This window comes from Miniopterus natalensis, chromosome 18 (assembly GCF_054644295.1).
Source record: "Miniopterus natalensis isolate mMinNat1 chromosome 18, mMinNat1.hap1, whole genome shotgun sequence".
Taxonomy (NCBI): Eukaryota; Metazoa; Chordata; class Mammalia; order Chiroptera; family Miniopteridae; genus Miniopterus; species Miniopterus natalensis.
In genome coordinates this window covers 28226481-28249152 of record NC_142098.1, presented here as the reverse complement: position 1 = coordinate 28249152, position 22672 = coordinate 28226481, and the positions used below count along the sequence as shown (strand labels likewise).

The window sequence follows — 22672 nt, the reverse complement described above, 5'->3', positions numbered from 1 at the left end:
GTGGGTCACCTTTTCTGGAACTGGAGGTGTGGCAGAGCCAAGAACCCGCCCTGCCAGCCCCTACCTGCCGCACCTTGGGACGGGGCGGGGTAGCCTTTTTGGGGGCGGAGCCGCCCCTTCGGGGCGGGACAGGGCAGGCGCCGTCCTACCCCAGGAGTCCAACCCGGAACTAACCTCGGCTCCCGGCTCCCTGGGGAAGGCCGCAGCGCCTGGCCAGGAGTGGGTGCCTGGGCAGTGAGTGAGTGAGGGCCCCTGGCGTCAGGTCGCGGACAGACGGACGCCCTCATTGCCCTCAGGGGCCCAGGCCCCGTACGCCCTCGGTAGGAGGTTGCAAGGTTTGGAAGGCACAGGCATCCAGCCCCAGCTGGGCCATGGCGCCCCCACGGGATGTGGTGAAGATCGCCGTTCAGAAGCGTGACGCCATCCCGCAGCTCATCCAGCTGGACCAGGTCACCCGGCCTGTCCGGCCAACATCCACCCCACTGCCCACCTCTGGGTTGCCCCATTCCCCTGGGAACAGCCCACCCTACCCATTCCCCAGGTTCTTCCCCAACTCCTCCCCACTCCTATCCCTGTGAGTGACCTCTTGACTTGCAGGCAAAGCCCCTGGCTGCTGTGCTGAAGGAGGTGTGCGACGCGTGAGTGCGGGCCTGGCAGGCTGTGGGGTGAGGGAAGGGCAGGAGGGAGGGGGCTCCCCTTACCTGCCTCACTGAGCTGCTTCTGCCCGCAGGTGGAGCCTGGCTCACTCTGAGCGCTATGCCCTGCAGTTTGCTGATGGGCACAGGAGATACATCACTGAGAATGTGAGTCCCCTCTCCCCTTTAGCCCCGTCTAATTCCTGATTCCTGACCCTGATTCCTCAGACTCCTCATCCTCAGTGACCTTTCACTGAGTTCCAAATCCTTTCTAATTGATAACCCCAATTAACCAATCCTCAGAGCTCTTCTTGACTTCTCTCTTTTCTGTCTTCTCCAGAACCGCTCAGAGATCAAGAATGGCAGCATACTGTGCCTCAGCACTGCCCCAGTAATGCCCCTCCTGGCCCCACCCTCATTCCCTGCCCCACTGCTCTGTCTTCTTTCTGCTCCCCTGTGCCTCTGTCTGCCCCAGGTCTGGAGGCCCCAGTCACATCCTTGGAGTGCTCCACCTAGTGGACACCCAGGTCCCCACACCTCCAGTTCCCGCCCCTTACCGCCACCCAGCCTCCTTACCTTTGCTTCCGCTCCTGCCCCTGCCAGGATCTTGAGGCTGAGCAGCTGTTGGGTGGGCTACAGAGTGGGAGTCATGAAGGGCGCCGGGAAGCCCTGCAGCACCTAGTCCTGTTGGCCCCAGACATGACCTTTGCCCAGGAGGTCATCAGCCGTGATGGGCTACAGAAGCTAGGCACCATCATTGAGGAAGGGGACGAGTGAGCATCGGGCTGTGGTGGGTAGTGGACATGGTGGGGCTGGGGGTCCTGGTCTGGCCCTGCTCAGCCCCAGATGTCCCCCCAGTCTAGGAGAGGTGCTGGCCCTCGCATTGCAGGTCTTCTTGGAGCTCATGGAGCACGGCGTGGTGTCATGGGAGACACTCAGTATCCCCTTTGTTAGGAAGGTGGGTGGGCTTTTCTAGGGACAGCAGGTAGGGGCAGTGGGGTGGTGTTAGGATCTGGCCATCCATACAGGTCAAGTGATGACAACCTCTATCGCCCTTATAGGTGGTGTGCTATGTGAACATGAACCTGATGGACGCATCTGTGCAGCCCCTGGCCCTCAGGCTGCTAGAGAGTGTGACCTTGAGCAGCCCTGCCCTGGGCCAGCTGGTCAAGAGTGAGGTGCCACTGGATAGGCTGCTGGTGCACCTGCAGGTGTAAGTGTCTAGGGGTGGGGTACAGATGAGGGGAGCAGAGCCAGATGCTGGATGGTCAGTTGAGCCTCTTCTTGTCCCAGGATGAACCAGCAGCTGCAAACCAAGGCCATGGCATTGCTCACAGCCTTGCTGCAGGGGGCCAGCCCTGTTGAACGTAAGGTGGGTGTCCATCTGGTGGATGGATGAGGGGCAGGAGCTGGTGAGCCCTGTGCTCCACCCCGGGCCTACAGGGTAGGAGCTCATGGTTGGGCTACATCATCTAAGCCCCCTTCCCACCCACCCTCAGCACATGCTTGACTACCTATGGCAGAGAAACCTTCGCCAGTTCATCTATAAGGTAGGAAGCACTGGGCCAGGCAGACCCCTCCCCACTCCTCTCCCAGTGAGCCCACATTTACACCCATGGACTGTCCTCCAGAATATCATCCATAGCGCAGCACCACTGGGCGATGAGATGGCTCACCACTTGTATGTACTGCAGTCCCTTACACTGGGATTGCTGGAGCAGCGCATGCGGACGCCACTGGACCCCTACAACCAGGTGAGTGCTTTGGGGTACACAGGCTGGGGGCAGCTGGAGCTTGGCCTTGAATCTGTGATCATGACCACCCCCCAAATAATTATCCCTAGGAGCAGCGGGAGCAGCTGCAGGCCCTGCGCCAGGCTGCCTTTGAGCTGGAAGGGGAATCTCTCAGTGCTGGGCTGAGTGCTGACCGTCGCCGTTCCCTTTGTGCCCGGGAGTTCCGCAAACTGGGCTTCACCGTGAGTGACCCTTACCTAGCTCCCCACTCCTGCCTCAACCCAGGGCTGCTGTTGTTCCAGAGGGCTGGGGTCTTTCCTCAGTTGCCTGTGCCCCTTCTCCCAGAACAGCAACCCCGCACAGGACTTAGAGCGCGTGCCCCCTGGCCTGCTGGCCCTGGACAACATGCTCTACTTCTCCAGACATGCACCCAGTGCCTACAGCCGGGTCAGTATTGGGAGGAAGGGTGGGTAGAGCAGGATGCCTGTCTATATAGGGTCCCCATGCGCTTAGCTGTGACTCCCCAGCCCATTCTCTGCTTTCAACACCCCAGTTTGTGTTGGAGAACAGCAGTCGTGAGGATAAGCACGAGTGCCCCTTTGCCCGGAGCAGCATCCAGCTGACCGTGCTGCTGTGTGAGCTGCTCCGTGTCGGGGAGCCCTGTGAGTGGGATTGGGCACAGTGTGTCCAGGAACGGGGGACGGAAGGGCAGAGAGGGCCAGGGGCTTCACATACTTTCTCCCTGAGCCCCTCCTGCCCCCCTGTTCCAGGCTCCGAAACAGCCCAGGACTTTTCACCCATGTTCTTCGGCCAAGACCAGAGCTTCCATGAGCTCTTCTGTGTGAGCATTCAGCTTCTAAGTAAGACCTGGAAGGAGATGCGGGCCACACAGGAGGACTTTGACAAGGTGGGTGGGTGGGAGCTGGGAGACCTGGGCCAGGGCAGGGGGCTATGCCGGGTAGGGGCCCAGAGCTCAGACCCTGAACTGAACCTGGGGTGGCCCCAGGTCATGCAAGTGGTCCGCGAGCAGCTGGCCCGCACACTGGCCCTGAAGCCCAGCTCCTTGGAGCTCTTCCGAATCAAGGTGAATGCGCTCACCTACGGGGAGGTCCTGCGACTACGGCAGACTGAGCGGCTGCATCAGGAGGGCACTCTGGCTCCTCCCATACTGTGAGTTGGTAGGGATGGGTTCCAGTCCTAGCCTCCACTTTCCCTGGTGCCCCATGGGCCTTGCCCCAGGTCAGTTCTGGTCAGTAAACTCCCTCCCCCCCACCCAGGGAACTTCGGGAGAAGCTGAAGCCAGAGCTCATGGGCCTGATCCGCCAGCAGCGTTTGCTCCGCCTCTGCGAGGGGACACTCTTCCGCAAGATCAGCAGCCGGAGGCGCCAGGGTTGTTGAGTGGGCAGGGGGGCAGAGAACGTCTGGCTTGGGGTCAGGGCCCCTCTCATCACTCCTTCCCTCTTCCCCTTGCTGCCCATAGACAAGCTGTGGTTCTGCTGCCTGTCCCCCAACCACAAGGTACTGCAGTATGGGGACGTGGAGGACAGTGCCAGTCCACCTGCCCCCGAGAGCCTCCCAGAGCAACGTAAGGAGGGCAGGGGCAGGGATAGGACACCTACTCCCCCAGACCACCCATGCCCCAGGGATGCCTGGGGACCCAATGGGCAGCCCAGCTTTCTTCCCACAGTCCCAGTGGCTGACATCAGGGCACTACTGACCGGCAAGGACTGCCCCCATGTCCGGGAGAAGGGCTCAATGAAGAACAAGGTAAGGGCAGTGGGGGCCTGGGCTCCTTCCTACCTGCCCTGCCCTGCCCTGCCCTGCCCCCTGCTCAGTGCTCCTGGTTCCCTTGCCTCCCCAGGACCTCTATGAGTTAGCTTTCTCAGTCAGCTACGACCATGGGGAGGAGGAGGCGTACCTCAACTTCATTGCCCCCTCCAAACGGGAGGTGAGTGTCTGGGCAGGTTGAGCTGAGTTGGGCAGATGGGCAGGGGAAGAGACTGGCAGGCCCTCATGGAGCTGGCCCCATCCCCAGTTCCACCTATGGACAGATGGGCTGAGCACCCTGCTGGGCAGCCCCATGGGCAGTGAGCAGACACGGCTGGACTTGGAGCAGCTGCTGACCATGGAGACCAAGCTGCGTTTGTTGGAGCTGGAGAACGTGCCCATCCCTGAGCAGCCACCCCCTATCCCCCCGCCCCCCACCAACTTCAACTTCTGCTATGACTGCAGCATCACTGAACCTTGACAGGCTGGCCAAGAGCCACAGCTGTTGCCACTGTGGTGGCGATGAAGCGTGAAGTATGCAGAAGTGCAGGCACCCTGACCATCAGAGGCTGCAGCAGAAATAAAGTCTGCTTGGCTCTGTATGTGTCGAGCCAGCTGTAAACCCTGTGGGGCCAAGCCTGCCTTCAAACTTGGTTGGCACATGAGATGTGGGGAATCAGGCCAGGGCCACAGCTTGGGGCCACAAACCTGGGCAGCTACAGTCGAGGGGCTTGTCCTTCCTCAGGATGAGTCCTCAGCCTCCCTCAGTGCTGGGCCTGCAGAGAGGCGTGGCCTATGTTTGCGGCACACCAACCAAGAGAGTGCTGGTGCTACCAGCCAGGTGAGGAAGAAGCAGCCGGGCAGGAGGCATTGCTACAAGTGGACACCTTCCTGGGCAGCATTAACAGGGGCATTGTCTGGGAGCCATGTGTCGAGAGGCTTTTGAGAGTCTAAGCTCAGTCCCGAATCCTGCTTGGCCTGCCCTGTGCCCTTTGTAGGACTTGGAGGCCCTCTGGTGAGAGGCAGGAAAGGAGAGATGTGAAGCTGGGCCTGCTTTGTGCTGAAGGGCAGACTTAAGATTCCAGAACGTCCCCAAATGGTGGGAGGATATTCTGACTAGAGGGAATTCAGTGTAGGAAGCCTGAATTCTGATTAAAACCCACTGTAGGAGAGTGGGATGGAGGCTACAGGCAGGCCAGAGCCCCTGGGATCAGAATTGGCTAGGGGTATTGGGCCCAGCTGCAGGTCACGCTCAGAGCCTATGGTCATGGAACCCAAGCCTCTGAGGCAAAGAGGATCACACCCACCCATAGGCCACGCTGAAAGCTGCCGCCACCCTCTAACCTTTTCCAAGCCTATCCCTATCTCTTTCCAAACACCTCCTCAAATATCTTTTTTAACAATGTTAATCATCAACATGCTACCTTGAAAAGTGATGAATGACATCTCCTTTGGAGAATGTTCTGAGCTTCCCCTCCCCAGCTATGCTTCTGATTCAGGCACCCAGAGACTTCCCACCACACTTGGAATAGTCTGCTGTTGAGTTCAAGATGGAAATGGGGGTGGGGATCCCAGATGCTGTTAAGTCTCCCAATAGAGAGGCCTTCCAATAGAGTGCCTGTGGCTTGCAGGGTCCTTGGTGCTTGGTCCATGATGGCATCCTCCCTGCACCCTGTTGGGGCCTGTGCACCCCCCAGTCCCTTCTGCCAGATTGCGCTCTTCTTTCTCCTGCTTTTTTTTTTTTTTTTTGCCACCTTCAGTCTTTCCTTGGCTTTCCAGGCTAAGCTCATTGCTCCCCTGGGTTCCTGGTCCCAGGTGCTTATTTCTCTATTTGTGCACAGCCTGCACACTGGGCTGTCCTTGTCTGCTGGCTGATTTGCCTCCCCAGCTGCCCTGGAGGCTGGGAGAGCTTCATCACCTCTGAGTCCCCACATAAAACAGGCACTCAGGCAGCCTGATTGGCTGCTCCTAGAACTGATGAAGACAGATGGACAAAGTGTAGGTGGACATATGGAGGGCCAGACAGAGCTGCTATTGAGAATTCACTGGTACTGTTAAAGCACTTGGACTAGATGACCTCTAATGATCCTTCTACCCAGAGATGCTATTCCCTTTCCTCTTGTCTCCCCCCCCCCCCCACCCAAGACAACCTCATGGACTGGCATTGTTAATCAGTGTGTTCCTGGGGTCTGGCTGGGCCGAGTGCACACAGATGTGCCTTTGCTGCAGGACCTGCCTGGGAACTCATGCTGGGAAAGGCCTCCAGACTTTTGGAGTCTCCTACCGTATGGGGAAGAAGCTGGGACATGCTAGAGCTCTTGGGGGCTTTGGGCCACACCTGAGGAAGAAGTTGTCTGGTGTTTCCTCCATTGTCCCTGGGCTGCTTCAACTGAGGTGGGGAGGGGAGGGGCCCTTTAGTCTGAGAACTTCAGATAAGGAGGCAAAATCTGGAACTTTTAATCTTGTTTGGGTTTACAATAAAGTCTAGCTTGGCTGTTGGTAGGGGACTGGGGGGTGCTCCTATAGGAAACAAGGTGGGGCACAGGCCTTGAGTGGGAGAAGTGGGCAGGGCAAGAGGCACTGGGTCTGCTCCTCTCCAGCATCAGACCCAGACACCTATGGGCCTTGGGTTTCTGGACCCAGGCCTGGCCAGGAGAACAGGAGCTGGTATTTCCAGGGGCCTGTGGCAGATACATGTAGCTGGAAAGAAGCCCCTCCTGGGCTGTGGGGCAGACGAGTAGGAAGCACCCCAGGTTGCCCTGGATTAGTCCCACCTACAGTCCTAGCAAAGGTATTTATAGCTTGGGGAAGGGGCTCTGGGGTCTGTATCAGAGGGAAACAGGAGGCACTGAGTCAAACTCCAGTCAAAAAGCCAGGGCTAGGGACTATAGAGGCAGAGCTATTGGGCTGCTTACTGACCTGGCCTCAGAGTGTTAGGGTCAGGTCAGCCCCTCCTACGAAGCGGGACTGGATGCAGGTCACCAGGGGCAGTTGGGCTTGGAATCGCCTGACAGCAGCTATGCTAATACCAGGACACATGGAGACATCTAACGTCTGGATCTGCTTGCACGCCTGCCCAATGGTATCCAGCGTTCTGCAGGGAGGTCACTGTGTGAGTGCCTCACCTGATGTGGGGCCCCAGCCAAGCCCAGCCCAGCCCAGCCCCTGCACTGTGGCATCATCGGACACACTCACTGTTCTGTAAGCTGATTGCAGCTGGACAGGTTGAGGTGCTGCAGCCTTGGCCAGGAGCTGGCTGCCTGGGCCCAGCCCTCATCACTGAGGAGGCTGCAGTGACTCAGCGCTAAGCGCTCCAGGCTAGGACAGCCTCTGGCCACAGCCACCAAGCCCTTGTCTGTGAGTGCTGGCAACAGGCTCAGTGACAACTGCCTCAGCTGGGTGAGCTGGAGCACCTGCAAGGGTGGAGTGTGTGGGGACAGGGTGTAGTATGGCACTGGAGCCCAGGGCCAGGGGCTCTTCTAGGTTCCCCCACCCCCAGCCAAAGGAGAGGCCATAGGCAGCAGAAACTAATGAGAAAGGAACTTTTTCCAAGCAAAATATGGGTTGGGCAGGCTCCTGGCTCCAGCCCAGGATCCTCAGCCTATCCACACCCCCAGTCCCACACCTTTGCCAAACTGGCATCAGTCAGCTTGCTGCAGGCTGTGAGGTCCAACTCCCGCAGGGCCTGCAGCATGAGCAGGGTGGGGCCCTGTGGTTGGAGAGAAGGGTCCTTAGGGGCCGAGGCCTGATGCTCCAGCTCTTGGTGTGGCTGTGGGACGAGGCCCCTGCTTCTCAGGTTCCTCCTGAGTTTGGCCCCCAAGTGCTCCTAGAGAGAGACTCAGGAGGGGCAGGAGAGGTAGGTGAGCCCAGGGACCATCCCACCCTCCATGACCTCGAGGGTCCCACACCTGGGCTCCCTGTGCTGGCTCCTCACTTGGTTCCTCAAGCCCCAGGAGCCCCCAGTCACAAAGCTCCTTGCACCAGGCCAGGCGCAGGACTGAGAGGAGAGTGAGGTAGGTGCAGATGGCCTGCAGGGTCCGGTTGGTGAGGGTCACACAAGAGGATAAGTCTAGCACCCTGAGACTTGGTCCCAGCACTGGAATCAGGGAGAGCACTGAGGTGTCCTAGGAGGAAAGTGGGGAAGGGAGAGAGCAATGGAAAGATGGCTTGTGCCTATGACACTGAACTTGGCAACGGTCACTAGGAAGGTTCTGTCCAAGGTTTTGGCAATAGGGAGCTACCAGAGGGTCCATGGAGGGAAGCAATAATGCCCTTGTGCTGGTGAAAGGTCAGAGTGAACAGGGTGAGCCACGGGGATAGGACACCAGGAGGAGCTTGCTGGAGGGCAAAGGCCTAGGTTGGCTGGGGCACGGAAGATGCGGGGGGAAATTCCAAAGGAATCTGCCCGGGTTGTGATCCCAGTCAGTACCTGCTGAAGGGGTGAGCCTGGGCTTACTGAACTAGTGGTGGTGTCTGACCCCAGTGACACAATCAGATATGCTCCCTCTAGATTTCGAAGCAGAACTGTGAGGTCACAGTGGGAGTAGGGCTGCCACCTGGCAGAAGCAGTGGTGGCAGGAGGAGCAGGAGCTAAGGACGGAGTAGAGGAAACGTTGGTAGAGATACAGAGACACAAGAATGTGAGGCTCCAGGGAGGCCAGCTGAGACACAGTGGTGAAAGGAAGGTGGGTGGGGCGGGGGAAGAGGTGCGTGTGTGGAAAAGGTTGAGAGATGGTTTTCAGGTGCGGAATACCCTGAGCATGTCAATGGGCCGGAAGAACAACCCACTAAAGAAGACTGACACTGATGCCACCTGGTGGGACAGGGCTGAGCCCCATCGAGGACACTGGCTTCAGACAAGTGACCCTGCTGCTCCCAAATCACATTCCCTCAGGCCCTGCCTGAGAAACCTCCTCTGTGGGACCTCAGTCCCCTTCTCCATAGGGCTCTGTTCTGTCATCTCCTTTCACCAGCCTTCCTCGCTCAGGAACACCTGCTTTCAGTGCCCCTTTCCAGACTGCAGTGGTCACTGAGCACTTGGCATTCGAGGTGGATGCCACCTCATGGCCTGGGCCTCCCTTTACCTGAGCCCACTGTGGGAGCTGCTGGGAGTAGTGCTGGCAGCTGCACTGACTTATCTAGGCTTCTTTCCCCTTCCAGACTGTGTCCCAAATTCAGTTCTAACTACTATTGCTTGGACACAAACACTGGGCAGTTCCTCCCTGGTGCCACACCCCAGTTCCCCCAGCCCCCAGTCCTAGTGAGGAAAGAAGGGGATGGTAGGCTCACCTTGAGTGAGGAGCAGTAGGCCAGGCTGAGGGTGGCCAGTGGGGGTGGAGCTCCATGCACTGAGCCCAGGGCCTGGGCCAATTCCCGCCCACTGACCAGGCAGCACTCGGCCATGTCGAGGCTCTGCAGCTCCCGCAGGCATCCCAGGGCTGTACATCCCGCATCGGTCAGTCGCTGTAGCTTCCTCAGGCTCAGGTGCTGCAGGTGCCGCAGACCCCGGCTCACGGCCAAGAGTGCCCTGTCAGTCAGTTCTGAGCAGCTGCTGAGGTCCAGGGAGGTAAGGCCTGGTTGCTGGCGGCAAAGGGCAGCTATGGCCTCCGTGGAGAGGTCCCGGCAGCTATTCAGGCTCAGCTCCTGCAGCTGTAGCCCAGCTACCTGACCCAGGGCCTGCAGGGCCTCAGGTAGCAAGCCAGTGCCACTCAGGTCCAGGGTGCACAGCCTACCAGCCCGCTCCTTCACGAACCGCAGCAGGTTGTGGAAGGAGAGGTGGGACAGGGAGGAGTCCTGGGGACCCATGGAGCATCGGGTTGGGCCTAGCTCAAAGGTGAGGTGACAGTAGGCCAAGGAGAGGCGCTCTAGGCTGGGGGCACAGCTGCTTAGCCGGTTGAAGCTGAGGTCAGCCAGGTCTCGCAGGCCAGCCAGGTTGAGCTCACGGAGGCTGGTCAGTGCCTGCTGGACCTGCTGTGCTGTCTCAGGCTGAGCTAGCAGCATGCCCGATGCGAAGAGGCTGTTGCAGCCACTGAGGTCAAGGCTACGCAGGGCTGGGCAGCCCAGGATCAGGGCCACAAAGGAGGCCTCTGTGGGGCTGCCCCCACCGAGGCACAAGCTCTGCAGGTGGGGGCCTAGGTGGTAGGCAACAGACTGCAGCACCTGGTGTGAAGCTGGTGAGCCATCCAGGTTGGTCAGGCTGATGCAGGAGACACCCCTGAGGCCCAGGTTCTTGATGGTTGGGAGGGAGGCCAAGGACACAGGGATATTGTACCGCACGTTTGTCTAAAGGGCAGCAGTAGGCCTGGGTTAGCAGTCTGGCCTCAGAGGATGCTGGGCACCAGGTCTGGTGGCAAGTTGCTGGTTAGAGGTTGAGGGCAGAGCAGGGAAGGGCCCTTCTACAAGGGGGCCCACTGTGGTATGATGTGATGTGTGGTTGAAGGGGTGCTGGTGGGAAGTGGGAACTGGGAGGACAAGTCACACTGGGGCTCAAGGGGATGGATGACTATAAGGGGAGGACAGGAAGATTAGTGATGGAAGGGTCTGGATGTCTATGGAGTTCCATGGGGAGTTAGCATACAGGGTACAGGAGAGTTGGGGGGTGACCTGGAGGAGACTGAGCAAAGCCTCCAGGGAGCAGGACGACAAATTATGCTGGGCCCCAACCTTTAGGACTTTCAGAAGGTGACCCTGAGACCCATGGACTCAGCCCTTGGCATTAGTTAAGCAGCCAGCCTCCTCCATTTTCTTGAGAGCATATAATAAATGGCGCTCAGAACAGCTGAAGGCAGGAAGAAGCGAGGCAGATGTCACTCACCACAACCCCCTGTGGCCCAGATGCTAGAGGTCTGCGGCAGGCAGTGAGGCCAAGGTCCCTGGTGGCTTCAGTGTCTTGGTCACATGAATGTTTGCAAAAATGGGTTTTGTGTGTAAGTGAAAATGTGTGCATGCATGTGTGTGTGCATGCACTAACACATGTGAGCTCCACAGGCTCCAGAGTTCAAGATATTCTTGTGATCCCTGAGGCTCATCTCTGGAGGGTCCATCTTATCGAGGTAAGGAAGGAGAAGTCTCCATTTCTGGGAGGCAGGAACCAAGAGAATGAATCTCAGAGGCACCAAGGAAGATGAGTTGGCCCTGACGTAGAGGGACAGGGGAGTGAGAGTGGGGAGCCCACAGTTGGAGGCAGGGAAGCAGGAGGCCAGCTCAGGGCAGAATCATGGGAATAAGCTGGCTTGTGTAGGAGTTTGGGGAGCCCCCAGTTAAGGAGATTTTCCACAAAATCTTCCCTGACCTTGTGCCAGAGGGTGCTATAGGGCAGTTGGTACAGGTCTTTGTGGAACAGGTCTGTGGTAGGAGGGAGTAAAGGGTTTGGCTTCTAAAATGGTAGCCCTGTTTCTCTACCCATGAGGATGCCCAGGTTGCAGGCAAGTGGTACTCAAAGAAGGCTCTTGTCTTAATGTATCAACACAATCCTGATACAGGAAAGCAAGCTCCCTGGAAAACCTGCCCTATCAGTAACTGTAAAAACAAGTCCGTGTTCCCTGTGGTACTCCACAGAACATTAAAGGAAAGCAGAAAAGTGGAAACGGCACATAATATGCACTCCTGCAAGATATCTATCAACAGGATCCTCTTGAGAAGACACACAGAACTCATCCTCAGGTGTGGAGAAAGCAACCTGGCTTCTGCCAGAGGGAAGCAGCCACCTGTGGCCACCATGGCTGTCACCATGGGAAGGAGTGAGTGGTTAAGATATGGGGACCAGCTGGGCCGGGTGTGGCTCAGCGGTTGAGCATCGACCTAGGATCCAGGTGATTGGGGGTTTGATTCCCACTCAGGGCACATACCCGGGTTGTGGGCTCCATCCCCAGTCGGGGGCGTGCAGGAGGCAGCTGATCAATGACTCTCTCATCATCGATGTTTCTATCTCTCTCTCTCCCTCTCCTTTCCTCTCTCTGAAATCAATAAAGATCTATTAAAAAAAAAAAAGAGAGAGATGGGGAACCAGCTCCTGGCTGCTTCCACAGGAATCTGGGGTCAAACCAGGTTCCCTTTCAACACCCCATTCCCTGAATGTGATCATTATGGGTGAGAGGAGTACTCTTCATATACCCCTTCGTGGACACTGGGTCCATCTCTCAGATTTCAGGAGAGCTGGGGAATATCCCAGTGTGAGAGTGGGGAGAGTGATGAAAAGATCGGGGTGGAAAGGTTTTAGAAAGGAAAGGAAAGCAGGTCTCCAGCCATTTCAAAGCCCTGCATGCCAGATGAGCCGATTTGATGATGCATGAGGTGAACTATGGCTGGCGGAGTGCAGAGCCTGCTGGTTACCCAGGCAGCACCCGCCCCCTCAGTCACATCCTAACCCCGCAGGCCCCAGCTCCTCTGCCTTCAGTCTTCTCCTTCCCCTTCCTTCCTGAGCCTAGGTGGGCAGGAATGTTCTCGCCTTTCCCCCTGCCTCCCTATAAACAAGGTAGACAAACAGCTGAGGAAAGGCATTGGCAGTCAGCCCGGGGTCCAAGTTCAGAACTGGCTGATAGCAGCAAAAACCACAGGATAGAGGGACGGGGCCTGCTTAAAGGGCTTCCAGCTCACCCACCTCCCTGCTCTGCACCATTTTTCTTGGTGGGGAGGAGGCAGTCTCTAGGTCATCACCTAGGTGGTCTAGCCTGAACTCAAAGTACAGGAGCCCAGGAGCAGCCTTTTAGGGATATGTATCATCTGTGGGGGCAGGGCAGCAGGTGGAAGGAGCAGGCTCCTGGGTCCTTGTGTTTGGCCCTGGTATAGCAAAGCCCCCACTCCCCGGGCCCTAGGAAGCTGCTTCTAGAGGCTCAAGAGAGGACTGTAAGGGTACCTACTCCAGTTTGAGCTGTCCTATCCACGGGAGGCCAACTAGCCCCTGGTCTCCTCCTGTCCCAATGCTGGTATCATAAGAGAAAATGACGAGAAAATGCAAAGACACTTGGGAAATGCTGTATACCTGCTAAAAGTGACACGTCCTTTGTGAGAGGCCAGGATTCCATTGTACCTACTCTGTGTGCAGACTTGGAGAGCTATCTGATAGAGAAATGGCCCTCTGTCTGCTGATACAGGAATCCAAAGCTAACGCACCTGTTCTCTAGAAGGCCTTTGAGAAATCAGGGCCTGGAACCCAGAGGGTTTGGTCTCTAGAGAGGGGTTAGACCTCCAGGTCGTTATAAACACCTCAGGCAGGAGAAGGCAGAGGAGGGCAGAAGCTAGATGTCCTGAGTTCTTCACAGTGACCAACCCAGCACAGGCAACAAGCCCCCAGCCCCCAGCCCTCACCCCCCAGGAACAGGCAGAACCTGGGTGTCTGTTAGGGTGCTGCCTTTGTCTACCTTCTTATTTGAGAAAAACTGAGATTAAGTGGGGCAGGTCAGGGAAAAGTCACTGAGTCACTGAGTCCAGCATCCTAGCCTGGCCTGGTGAGCCATAGGCCCTAGCACGGCCTTGGTGAGACAGAATCTTCCATAGCACCTACTAGCTGCGGCACTACCTCCTATCAATCTGCCCACACCTGGGCCCTGGAAGATGGTTCCTGCCAATAGGGTTCTGCAGATTGCTCTCTGGGACGTGGTGGTGGGATGTCAGCAGGGCCCTAGATGCCCCGGTACCTGTGGCCCGACCTCCCAGTGCTCCCAGCCCAGGGGGTGCTGAGTTTTGCAGAAGCACCAACAGGTCTTTGTCAATGTTCTATCTGGAGCAGCCCAGCACTAAAATGGTGGATTCTAAGGCTGCAGATGCTGACCCTGGCCACTTCTTCTCCTTACTCCCTTATTCCTATTCCAATCTCACCTACACCCCAGGGCGTGACCACCCACTTTGCTTCTGCCCTCTCCTTTGCTGGACTCCAAGAGTCCGATTACATCTCCTTAGAAGCCTCAGGGTCCCGCCTGTCATGATGCTGTGCCCATTCTCCTTGCTCCCTGCCCTGCCAGGGATGATGGGACCACTGCCTCCTCGGGTAGGTGCTGGGGATACAGAATTCTGCAGGAATTCTCTGCCGAGGAAGCCACGGTCTCCCCTCTTGCTTGCACCATCAGTACTGGCCTCCCCCATTCCTACCTCACGGTTCTCTTCTCATCCCCCTTGAGACTTCTCTCCAGGTCCACTATCTTCTCCAGCCCCTGAGGCTACTGTGGCACCCTCCCCCACTCCAGCCTTCTCAGAGGTGATCTGTTCTGTTCCCAAAAGAAACCCAAGCCATCAGGTGGGAAGGCCCTCCCTGTGTCACATTCAGCAACCCACTCCTGGAAGGATTAGCTCTAACCTCCCTCCCTCTCCTGCTCCTTAGTTCAAAGTAACTCCCTTCTGCCAGTCTACTGAGCCTGTCCCTGACCTTCTCCTCTGAGAGCCCTGCAGTTTCTGCCTTTCCACTGCTCCTTCCCCAGAGTCCACAGACACCCCAGAGTCTTAAAGAACAAAAAGTCTCCCTTGATTCTGCACCCCTCTTCTCAGCTCTCCTATTTCTCCCCTTCCCTCTACAGTCATGCTTCTTGGAAGCACATGGGCACACCCACATCTGCCGTGGACACTCATTTACCCCTTGCCTCACCCATTTACCCCTTGCTCTACCACTGACCCCATGGAAACACTCATTCCTGGCACCAGCTCCCCACCAGGAAGGTCATCAACATCTCCCATGCCACCTGGTATGGAGGCCCGTCCCCCTGAAGATGTCTCCCACTGAGGGTTCTGTGACTCTGCCCTCCTGGCTCACTTCCTACTTTCTGGCCTATTCCCCATCAGCCTCTTCTGAGATCACCAAAGAAGAAAAAGACCCAGTCCATAGGCAAATGGGTCCCCCATGATTTGTTCCACTTTCTCCCTCCCTCCGTTCCTTCCTCCTACCCGTTCCCCAACCTGGCAGACTGCACTTCACCCCATCACAACTACTTTCTTTATGGTTCACATAATTTTCCAGAACAGCAGACCCTGGGAGCTAGTTACCTGATGGGCCTCTCTCCAGATACACGGATGCAGATCTGAATCCACTGTCTTATCCTCCAACTCTGCCCTTCTAAACTCTCAACGCCCTCTACCAAGTTACCCAAATTGGAAATCTGGGCACTTTACTGCTTCTGCCTTATTGTCTGTCAAAATATATTATAGCAGTTTCCTCCTAAAGACTTGGGTCTTAGCCTCCAGTCTCTCTGGCACCATCTGTTCTTGGTATTGTTACCAGAGTTATCCTCACAAAAGGAAAACTGACCCTCTTCAGACCCTCTGATGGTTCTTCACTTCACAGGACAGAAGCTGAGTGTCCTGGCTGGCATTTGAGCCCTATGTCAGACCCCTGCCTACTCCCCAGCCTCAGCTTTCCCATGCCAGTGCCTACTTCCTCCCCACCCCCAGTGCTGGGAATGTCAACTTCTGACCATTGTCTCACGCTGCCATGCCTCTGCTCTTCTGCTTTTTCTGAAGATCCATGGATTCAACTTCCACCCATTCTTTAATGACACCCAAATGTATATTTATTATCCAGGCCTGTCTCTTAGATTCCTCACCCAGAAATCCAACTACCAACTATATTTTACCATCCAGATGTCTCATACTTCGAGTTTTAAACAAACCAAATTCCTTCAGACAGTAAGCTCAATGACACTGGATAGATAACTCAACCACAGGCCCTACACATTTAATATGTGACAGACGAGGTTTCAAATCCAGCAGGGAAGGGGAAGGAAAGATTATACATAAATGACATTTGGGCTAATTGAAAAGAATCAGTTTAGCTTCTACCTCATAGCATAAATCAAAATAATTTCACCAATAAAAACAATATAAAGATTCACACTGTAAAACAGAAGGAACAATTTTGTTGTGAGCCTAAAACTGCTCTAAAAAATAAAGCCCAATAAAAAAAGACAGAAGAAAACATAAGTGTATATTTATCAAATCTCTGAAGAGGCAAAGGATCTCTAAGTTTAAAAAGCAATGGAAGAAGAAATAAAAGGATGTTCCAAGTCAACAACATAGAAATTTCACCTCTGCATCTCATAAATAAACAGATATCTACAAATCAAATGAAAAGGCAAACATACTAGGAATATATTTCAATAAATATGAAAAAGATTAATCTCTTTAATGTATAAAAAGTTCACACAAATAGATAAAAGACGAAGTCCCCAATAGTTAAATGGATAAAGAACAGGAATAAACGAAAGGGAAATATAAATGGTCAGCTAATGAGAAAACGATTCAACCTCCGTAATAATTAAGAAGTGAAAATTGAAACAAGGAGTTACCACTGCTGGCCTTTCAGACTAGGACAGATGTCTGGATTCACTTCCTAGCGGGCGGTCCCCCTGCACCCTGACTCCCCCGCAGCCCACTGCACCGCGGGGAGACACACATGGCTCTGTGCCACTCCCCAGCCCTAGCGTTCCTCTCAAGGCTCCAGGGTGATAACCAGGAGAAAGCCCCAGCGATGCCGCCTGGCACGCCTGCCAGCTTGCAGTCTGACACCTTTCTAACCTTATCTCCCACCCCCTGCCCCGCACACATCTAAGTTCCAGTCATAGGGAACTTGCGTGGTCGTTTCCAGAACCATTTCACGCCTTTGTGCCTTCACCTGTGCTGCTGCCCGTCCCGGAAAGGCCAACCTTCACCCTCACGCTGTTCCTTCAGGAAGCCCTCCCGATGCTGCTGGTCTCCTTTGGATGTCCTTCCTCATGTTCCTGTCGCACCCTTCATTCCAGTGTCACAGCACTCAGCCCGCAATATTATGATCACTAGTCTTCTCCACTGGGCTATGGGCTCCTCGGGGCAGGGGCCATGCCTTACCCACCTGGATAGTCCCAGCACTGTACCCAGACGCAAGTATGTACGAATGTAATGTATGTATGACTATGTATGATGAATAAATGGGTGGATGATGTGTGGGCAGGGCCATGAGCAAGCTGACGTGACGGACAACTGAGAATGGGCCAGGTGAGGGTGGGCACCTTACCTCCCGAAGGGCATTCTGGGCTGCATAGTACCAAGCCCGACTCACGAGGGAGGCCTCTTTCTGATCTGACAGAGGCAGGAAGCTCAGAATATATGTGAGCATCTGGGGGAAGAAGAGAGGGCATTGGGGGCTGTTAGAGCTGGGGGCCTTGGGAACTTTCTCTAGCTGATAGCACGGTATGTCTATGGGGACTAGAGCACTGGCTTCTAGTTCACCTTGGATCCTAAGCTTCACAGAGTCTTCATGTCCCCTCTCCACCTCCCACGTATCTTTACTGTGAACAAACCTTTCCTAAGCAAGGTCTGGATGCAGGACTGTACAGACTGATAAAAATCAAACTTCCTGCTCAGTTTGGTAAAAAGAGCCTGGGCACTGGGGCCAGATAAACCTAATTCAAGTCCTTACTCTATCAACTGACCTCTTTGAGCCTTGTTTTTCTTATCAGTTGCAGTGAGATTTAAATATATTATTGTGAGAATTAAATGACATGTCTTGAATAGGATCTGGAACACAGCAAGTCAGGTGCTCCTCTGATTTTCAGGAAGCTGCACCCCTTCCTCCTGTTCTCATAGGTGAGTGTCTGAGAACCCACTCTCTTCTCATCTTCTCCACTGCCAACTGGCCTCAGCTGGTAAGATGTGATCCCAGCAACACCCAGCTTGGGAGGCTCGGGCCCTCGATCCACTTAATGCTCTATGAGGCTGGGGGGTAAGGTTGGAGGCCCTATTATAGGGAACTGGGAAGGGAGTTGCCTGTGAGGCCAGGAGTGATTTGATGTTAACTCTTCTTTTCTTCTAGAATCTTCCTTCCTTGACTCCTGTGACACTGTTTTCTAGGGCTCCACTCACCACAATTGCCCTGTTTCTGGATTCTTCTGTGGTTCCCAGGGCTTGGACCTGAGTATTTCAATCTGTTTACTTTTTAGGTTAATAAGTTCATTTACATGGCTTCAACAGTTATCTCTATAGGAATGACCAACAATTCAGTATACTCATATTATCTTATGTGCCAGTCCAGTGTTGCCAACTGTCCACACAAGCCTTCATCCAAATATTTTATCATCACCTTCATCTCAACCAGAATTCATATTCTGCCTTCAGTCCAAAGCAGCCCCACCTCCCATCTTTCCAGCGCCTGAGCTTCAATGCCAACAATGCACCTCGTGTAAAGATCTTTATAATACTTTGTACTCATCATACTCCTCTGTCCCTTGCTCTCAGACACAGGTGTAAAGCATAGGCTTTAGGCCAGGCTAACTTAGACTCATTCAAACCCCAGTTCCACTACTTCCTAGCTGTGTAACCTGTGTGACCTCAGGCAAGATACTTGACCTTTCTGAGCCTCAGTTTCCATACCTGTAGAATGGGGATATTAGAAAAATCTAGGTCATAGTTCTTATGGGGATTAAGTTATATTTATATATCTATATCTATCTATCTATCTATCTATCTATCTATCTATCTATCTATCTATCTATCTATCTATCATCTATCTACCAACTTGATACAATGTGCTTGACACCTAGGTGTTCCATAAATGGTTGCTGGATTGCTGTTACTAATACTTTTACCTTTGGAACTTTACTTAGTAGTGTAGATTTTTATCATTTCAAACCTGGATTCCTTTCACAATCTTCTACCTTATCTTCCTGCCTCTAGGCTCATCCTTGCTAATCACTCTGCACATTGCAGCAAGGTTAATTTTCCTAAAAGTGTTCAGTCTCAGCATACCCCTGATGAAAGCTTTTAGGGTATCCCAGTACCCTCAGGACACAAACTCTACTCTTAGGTCAGCACTGTCATGCCTCTAAGCCCAACTGGATCCCTGATCCCAGAGCTTCCCCAATCTAGTCTCCCCACTGTCCTACACACACAGCGTGTCTATTTTCTTTTCCTGTGTGGGCCTCTTTCCTGGACTGCCCATCCTTAAGCTTGACATCATCAGCCTATTCTGATCTCTTCTTTTTTTATCCCTAGCATACAGAAGGTGCTCAGCCAATACTTACTGGATTGAATTAAGGATAGATAGTCCTCTATATCTATTTTCAACAAAGGTTTGCTCAGGGTGGGGAGATAAAGCAAATCAATTATTGAGAGAATGGGGAGAACAGCCTGGGCCAGGGAGGATAGACATGGGGAAGAGAACACTGATGGGGACGGGTAATGACCAAGCCTCCAACCCCAGGGGGAGGCAGATACCTTATCTCTCTAAGCTGAGATAAGATAGTGCCCATTCTGTCTTCTGGAACTCAGCATCCAACTCAGGGATCAAAGGTAGGGCAAAAATCCTGTCCTCACTGAGGGTAGTCTTTGTGCTGAGAAGGGGAGTGGCCTTTCTAGAGGGTCCAGAGGAGGTAGTGATAAGGGTGGAGTGGCCATCCCATGAACCCCATCCCGAGGGGCTACTAAAGATACGATTGGTCATTCCTGGGATCTATGGGGATGAAGTAGATAACCTCTGGGGCCAAGGGGAGAAAGGATGCCATGGCAGGGAGTTCAAAGGGGTTGGAGCAGTCGTATTTTTGCTAAGGGGAAGGAGAGCCATTCCGGGGCTGATGGGGAAAGGGTGCCCTGTTTCCTGTGCCCAGTGAAGGGGCGGCCAACTCTCAGAGCAAAAAGGATGGAGGGGCCATCCCAAGAGTCCACTGGGGACAAAACCTGCTGTCGCTCTCTGAATAATGGTGGCAGAGAGGTCTTGCTTGAGGCTAAGGAAGAGGGGCAAACACCCCATGGGGCCAAGGAGGTAGGGGTCGCCATCACTGGGGCTGGAAGGAATGGGGAGCAGGCCTGTCTTGGTGACAGAACTCAGCGACCATGCCCGAAGTTGATGGGAAAGGCAGTCTGTCTCCCACCGCCAGAGGTAGGGGACAGCCATCTCTCCGGGTGGAGGGAATAGAACGATCATCCCAAAGGGCCAATGGAATAAGATCGGTTACCCTTTGGGGACGATGAGATGGAGCAGATATCTTCCAGAACTGAGGGGGAGGGGCGGCCATCTCAAGAGAAGGTTGGTAGGCAGAGGCCCTGTCCTCTCTGAGGTGATAGAATAGCCATTTCCTGGGGCCGATGGGGAAGAAGAGGATGTCCCCCAACTAAGGAGACGGAGTGGCCCAAAAGTGGGGCCGTTACCCATAGCTTGCAGGTCCTAGGATCTCCCCGACAGGTCGTTTCCGCCTGGCAAGCGGGACCCGGGGAGCAGTCTGACAGCCCCTCCCCACAGCCCGGGACCCCGAGGGCGGGGCCTGGCCGGAGCTAGGCCTGAGGACGACCGCCTCTCACCTCCAGGGGCAGCGACTCCGCCATCGCATCCCTGCCGCCTCTGCCCCCGCGCAAGGCATCTGGGAAGTGTAGTCTTACGGACTCTGGGGGGGCGGGGCTAGGAAAGGAAGTGGACAACCCACTTCCGTCCCAGTTATGACGAGTTGGGACTGCACCGGAAGTGCCTGTGCTGCCGATGTGGTACTTAGTGACTGCGGTTTCGTTCGCTACCCCTTGTTTCCCTGGCTGAGTATTTGCGACGCACCATGGCGGTAAGGAGGGCGGGTAGGGCGCGGTCCGCAAGGCCAAATCGCTCCCAGGGCCGGGAGACAGAAAACAGAGGAAGGACATCAAGAGAAGGAGGTCGGCCAGAGGGAGGCGCCATTCAGTGGCCGGACCGTACTAGATGGAGGGGGGTGGAAGGGAGCGACGGAAGACCGTACCAGAACTAGTGCCAGAGTGGGGGTGGGCATCAGTATCACTTAGTACTAGAATTGGCTGAAGATTTGTGGGGCCTGAAGGGTGTGGGCGTCAGCTGAGATCTTGTCTACTCCAGCAGAGGCCGGAGAGGGGCACTATTCAATACCACTCAGGAATTCCTCTTTATAGGGTCGTCAACCCAAAGCTATACCTTAACAGGGAAGACAGGCGCTATCAGCCTAGTATTAGATCGTTCGAGGGTGTGCAGGAGGCGATCATACCTGGGATTGTTGGAAAGATGGTTTCAGCTCTAAGCAGGATTGACTGGAGGAGGGGTAGACATCCCAAGGATTGTGCTAGGTTGAGCACTATGGGAACTTAGCACAGCTGGGACTCTGTAGCTAACCAGACTGGTGGGGAGAGTGAAGAGGACCCTACTGAGGAGGGCTCTGACAAGCATCTCATCATTCTTCTGCAGCCCAAGGGCAAAGTGGGGACAAGAGGAAAGAAGCAGATATTTGAAGAGAACAGAGAGACCTTGAAGTTCTATCTGCGGATCATACTGGGGGCCAATGTAAGTGCCTGCTTCCTTGTTTCTGTGCCTACCCAAGGTCCCACAGTCCTCAGTTATGTTTGGTGGCAGCAGTGTGGTGGTATGTCAGAGTCAAGGCTTTACAAGAAAGTTAAAAAAATATATAGAGAGATGTTGAGTAGTCCAAACAAAACAACAAATATGAGGATGGACTTGAGAGCCCTTATCCCAAATAGAGGTTTCTTTCCTAGGCTGATGTGTCAGAGGGTAGTTTGAATACTCAGGACTTGGGAAGCAGACTTCTTTTTCCCCAACCCTGTAAGAAACAACCTGTCTTCTTCCACAGCCTGGCTTAACTCTTGGTCAGAGTCCAGGGAGGTCCATGGTTTAGGGTAGCTTTGATCCCAGCCTGATCCTGTGTCTGCTTGCAGGCCATTTACTGTCTTGTGACCTTGGTCTTCTTCTACTCATCTGCCTCATTTTGGGCCTGGGTAAGTGTTCCCCATCCTGGGAGGTGGGTGAGCACAGGGTCAGTGGCTGGCCTTTGATATTCCCATTCTTGTTCTGCAGATGGCCCTGGGCTTTAGTCTGGCAGTATATGGGGCCAGCTACCACTCTATGAGCTCAATGGCACGGGCGGCCTTCTCTGAGGATGGGGCCCTGATGGATGGTGGAATGGATCTCAACATGGAGCAGGGCATGGCAGAGTGAGTGTCCCCCGCCGCCAGCCCAGGTGAGCGGCCCCAGGGCTGTGGTGCTGGGGCCCAGATAGCCCAAGATCCACAGCTGCCTGCAGCTTCATGGGGTGGGAGCTGAATTGGAGTCCATCTACTATTTTGGCCCTTGCAGTCTCCCTTCTATTCACAGGCACCTTAAGGATGTGATCCTACTGACAGCCATTGTACAGGTCCTCAGCTGCTTTTCCCTCTACATCTGGTCCTTCTGGCTTCTGGTGCGTGGGTTGTTGGGCTCCCAAGAAGGGGCTGGGGGCATCTAACCCTTCTTTCATTTCCTGAACCTGGCTTCAAGTTACCTTTTCTCTCCTAGGCTCCAGGACGGGCCCTTTACCTCCTGTGGGTGAATGTGCTGGGCCCTTGGTTCACGGCAGACAGTGGTGCCCCAGCGCCAGAGCACAATGAGAAAAGGCAGCGCCGACAGGAGCGGCGGCAGATGAAACGATTATAGCCACTCACATTGTGACCACCGGCTGCTGGGCCCTAGGTGGCTCTATCAGGCTGCAGGGCCCCAGGCCAGGAGTAATGAGGGCCTAGTCCAGGGGCCAGTAGCAGTCTAAGTCGCAGGATTGTTGAATAAATTGATTAGAATGTGGCTAATGGCTATGTGAGTGATGATGA

The 22672-nt window shown here is 54.7% G+C and overlaps 3 protein-coding genes across 3 annotated transcripts; 2 read left to right on the top strand and 1 right to left on the bottom strand.

Moving 5' to 3' along the window:
• Positions 1-14: 14 nt before the first annotated feature.
• ELMO3 (engulfment and cell motility 3) lies at positions 15-4757 on the top strand. The gene is made up of 20 exons (XM_016213594.2): positions 15-449; positions 598-638; positions 731-803; positions 976-1026; positions 1239-1408; positions 1494-1593; positions 1697-1848; positions 1929-2007; positions 2135-2185; positions 2267-2389; positions 2479-2610; positions 2714-2815; positions 2922-3030; positions 3139-3275; positions 3375-3538; positions 3646-3758; positions 3849-3953; positions 4056-4135; positions 4230-4316; positions 4404-4757. Exons 1-20 carry the CDS (start codon positions 372-374, stop codon positions 4614-4616), a joined length of 2160 nt encoding a protein of 719 aa, XP_016069080.1. The 5' UTR covers positions 15-371; the 3' UTR covers positions 4617-4757.
• A 1957-nt stretch (positions 4758-6714) lies between these two features.
• On the bottom strand, positions 6715-20410 carry LOC107537324 (Leucine-rich repeat-containing protein 29). Its single transcript, XM_087827197.1, is given in 8 exon segments — positions 6715-7229; positions 7331-7548; positions 7761-7931; positions 7933-7961; positions 8070-8259; positions 9425-10417; positions 17109-17210; positions 20387-20410. Coding segments are annotated over 8 exon segments (1896 nt in total). The 3' UTR covers positions 6715-7060.
• Positions 20411-20551: 141 nt separating this feature from the next.
• TMEM208 (transmembrane protein 208) lies at positions 20552-22646 on the top strand. The gene is made up of 6 exons (XM_016213331.2): positions 20552-20637; positions 21264-21359; positions 21749-21808; positions 21888-22024; positions 22185-22269; positions 22365-22646. Exons 1-6 carry the CDS (start codon positions 20632-20634, stop codon positions 22500-22502), a joined length of 522 nt encoding a protein of 173 aa, XP_016068817.1. The 5' UTR covers positions 20552-20631; the 3' UTR covers positions 22503-22646.
• The last annotated feature ends 26 nt before the right edge of the window (positions 22647-22672 follow it).

Coding starts and splice junctions, on each gene's coding strand:
- ELMO3 (XM_016213594.2), top strand. CDS start 372: ATGGCGCCCCCACGGGATGTGGTGAAGATCGCCGTTCAGAAGCGTGAC. Junction 2,816..2,921: donor CACCCAGTGCCTACAGCCGG/GTCAGTATTGGG, acceptor TCAACACCCCAG/TTTGTGTTGGAGAACAGCAG. Junction 3,276..3,374: donor CACAGGAGGACTTTGACAAG/GTGGGTGGGTGG, acceptor GGGTGGCCCCAG/GTCATGCAAGTGGTCCGCGA.
- TMEM208 (XM_016213331.2), top strand. Junction 21,360..21,748: donor GGATCATACTGGGGGCCAAT/GTAAGTGCCTGC, acceptor GTCTGCTTGCAG/GCCATTTACTGTCTTGTGAC. Junction 22,025..22,184: donor ATGGAGCAGGGCATGGCAGA/GTGAGTGTCCCC, acceptor TTCTATTCACAG/GCACCTTAAGGATGTGATCC.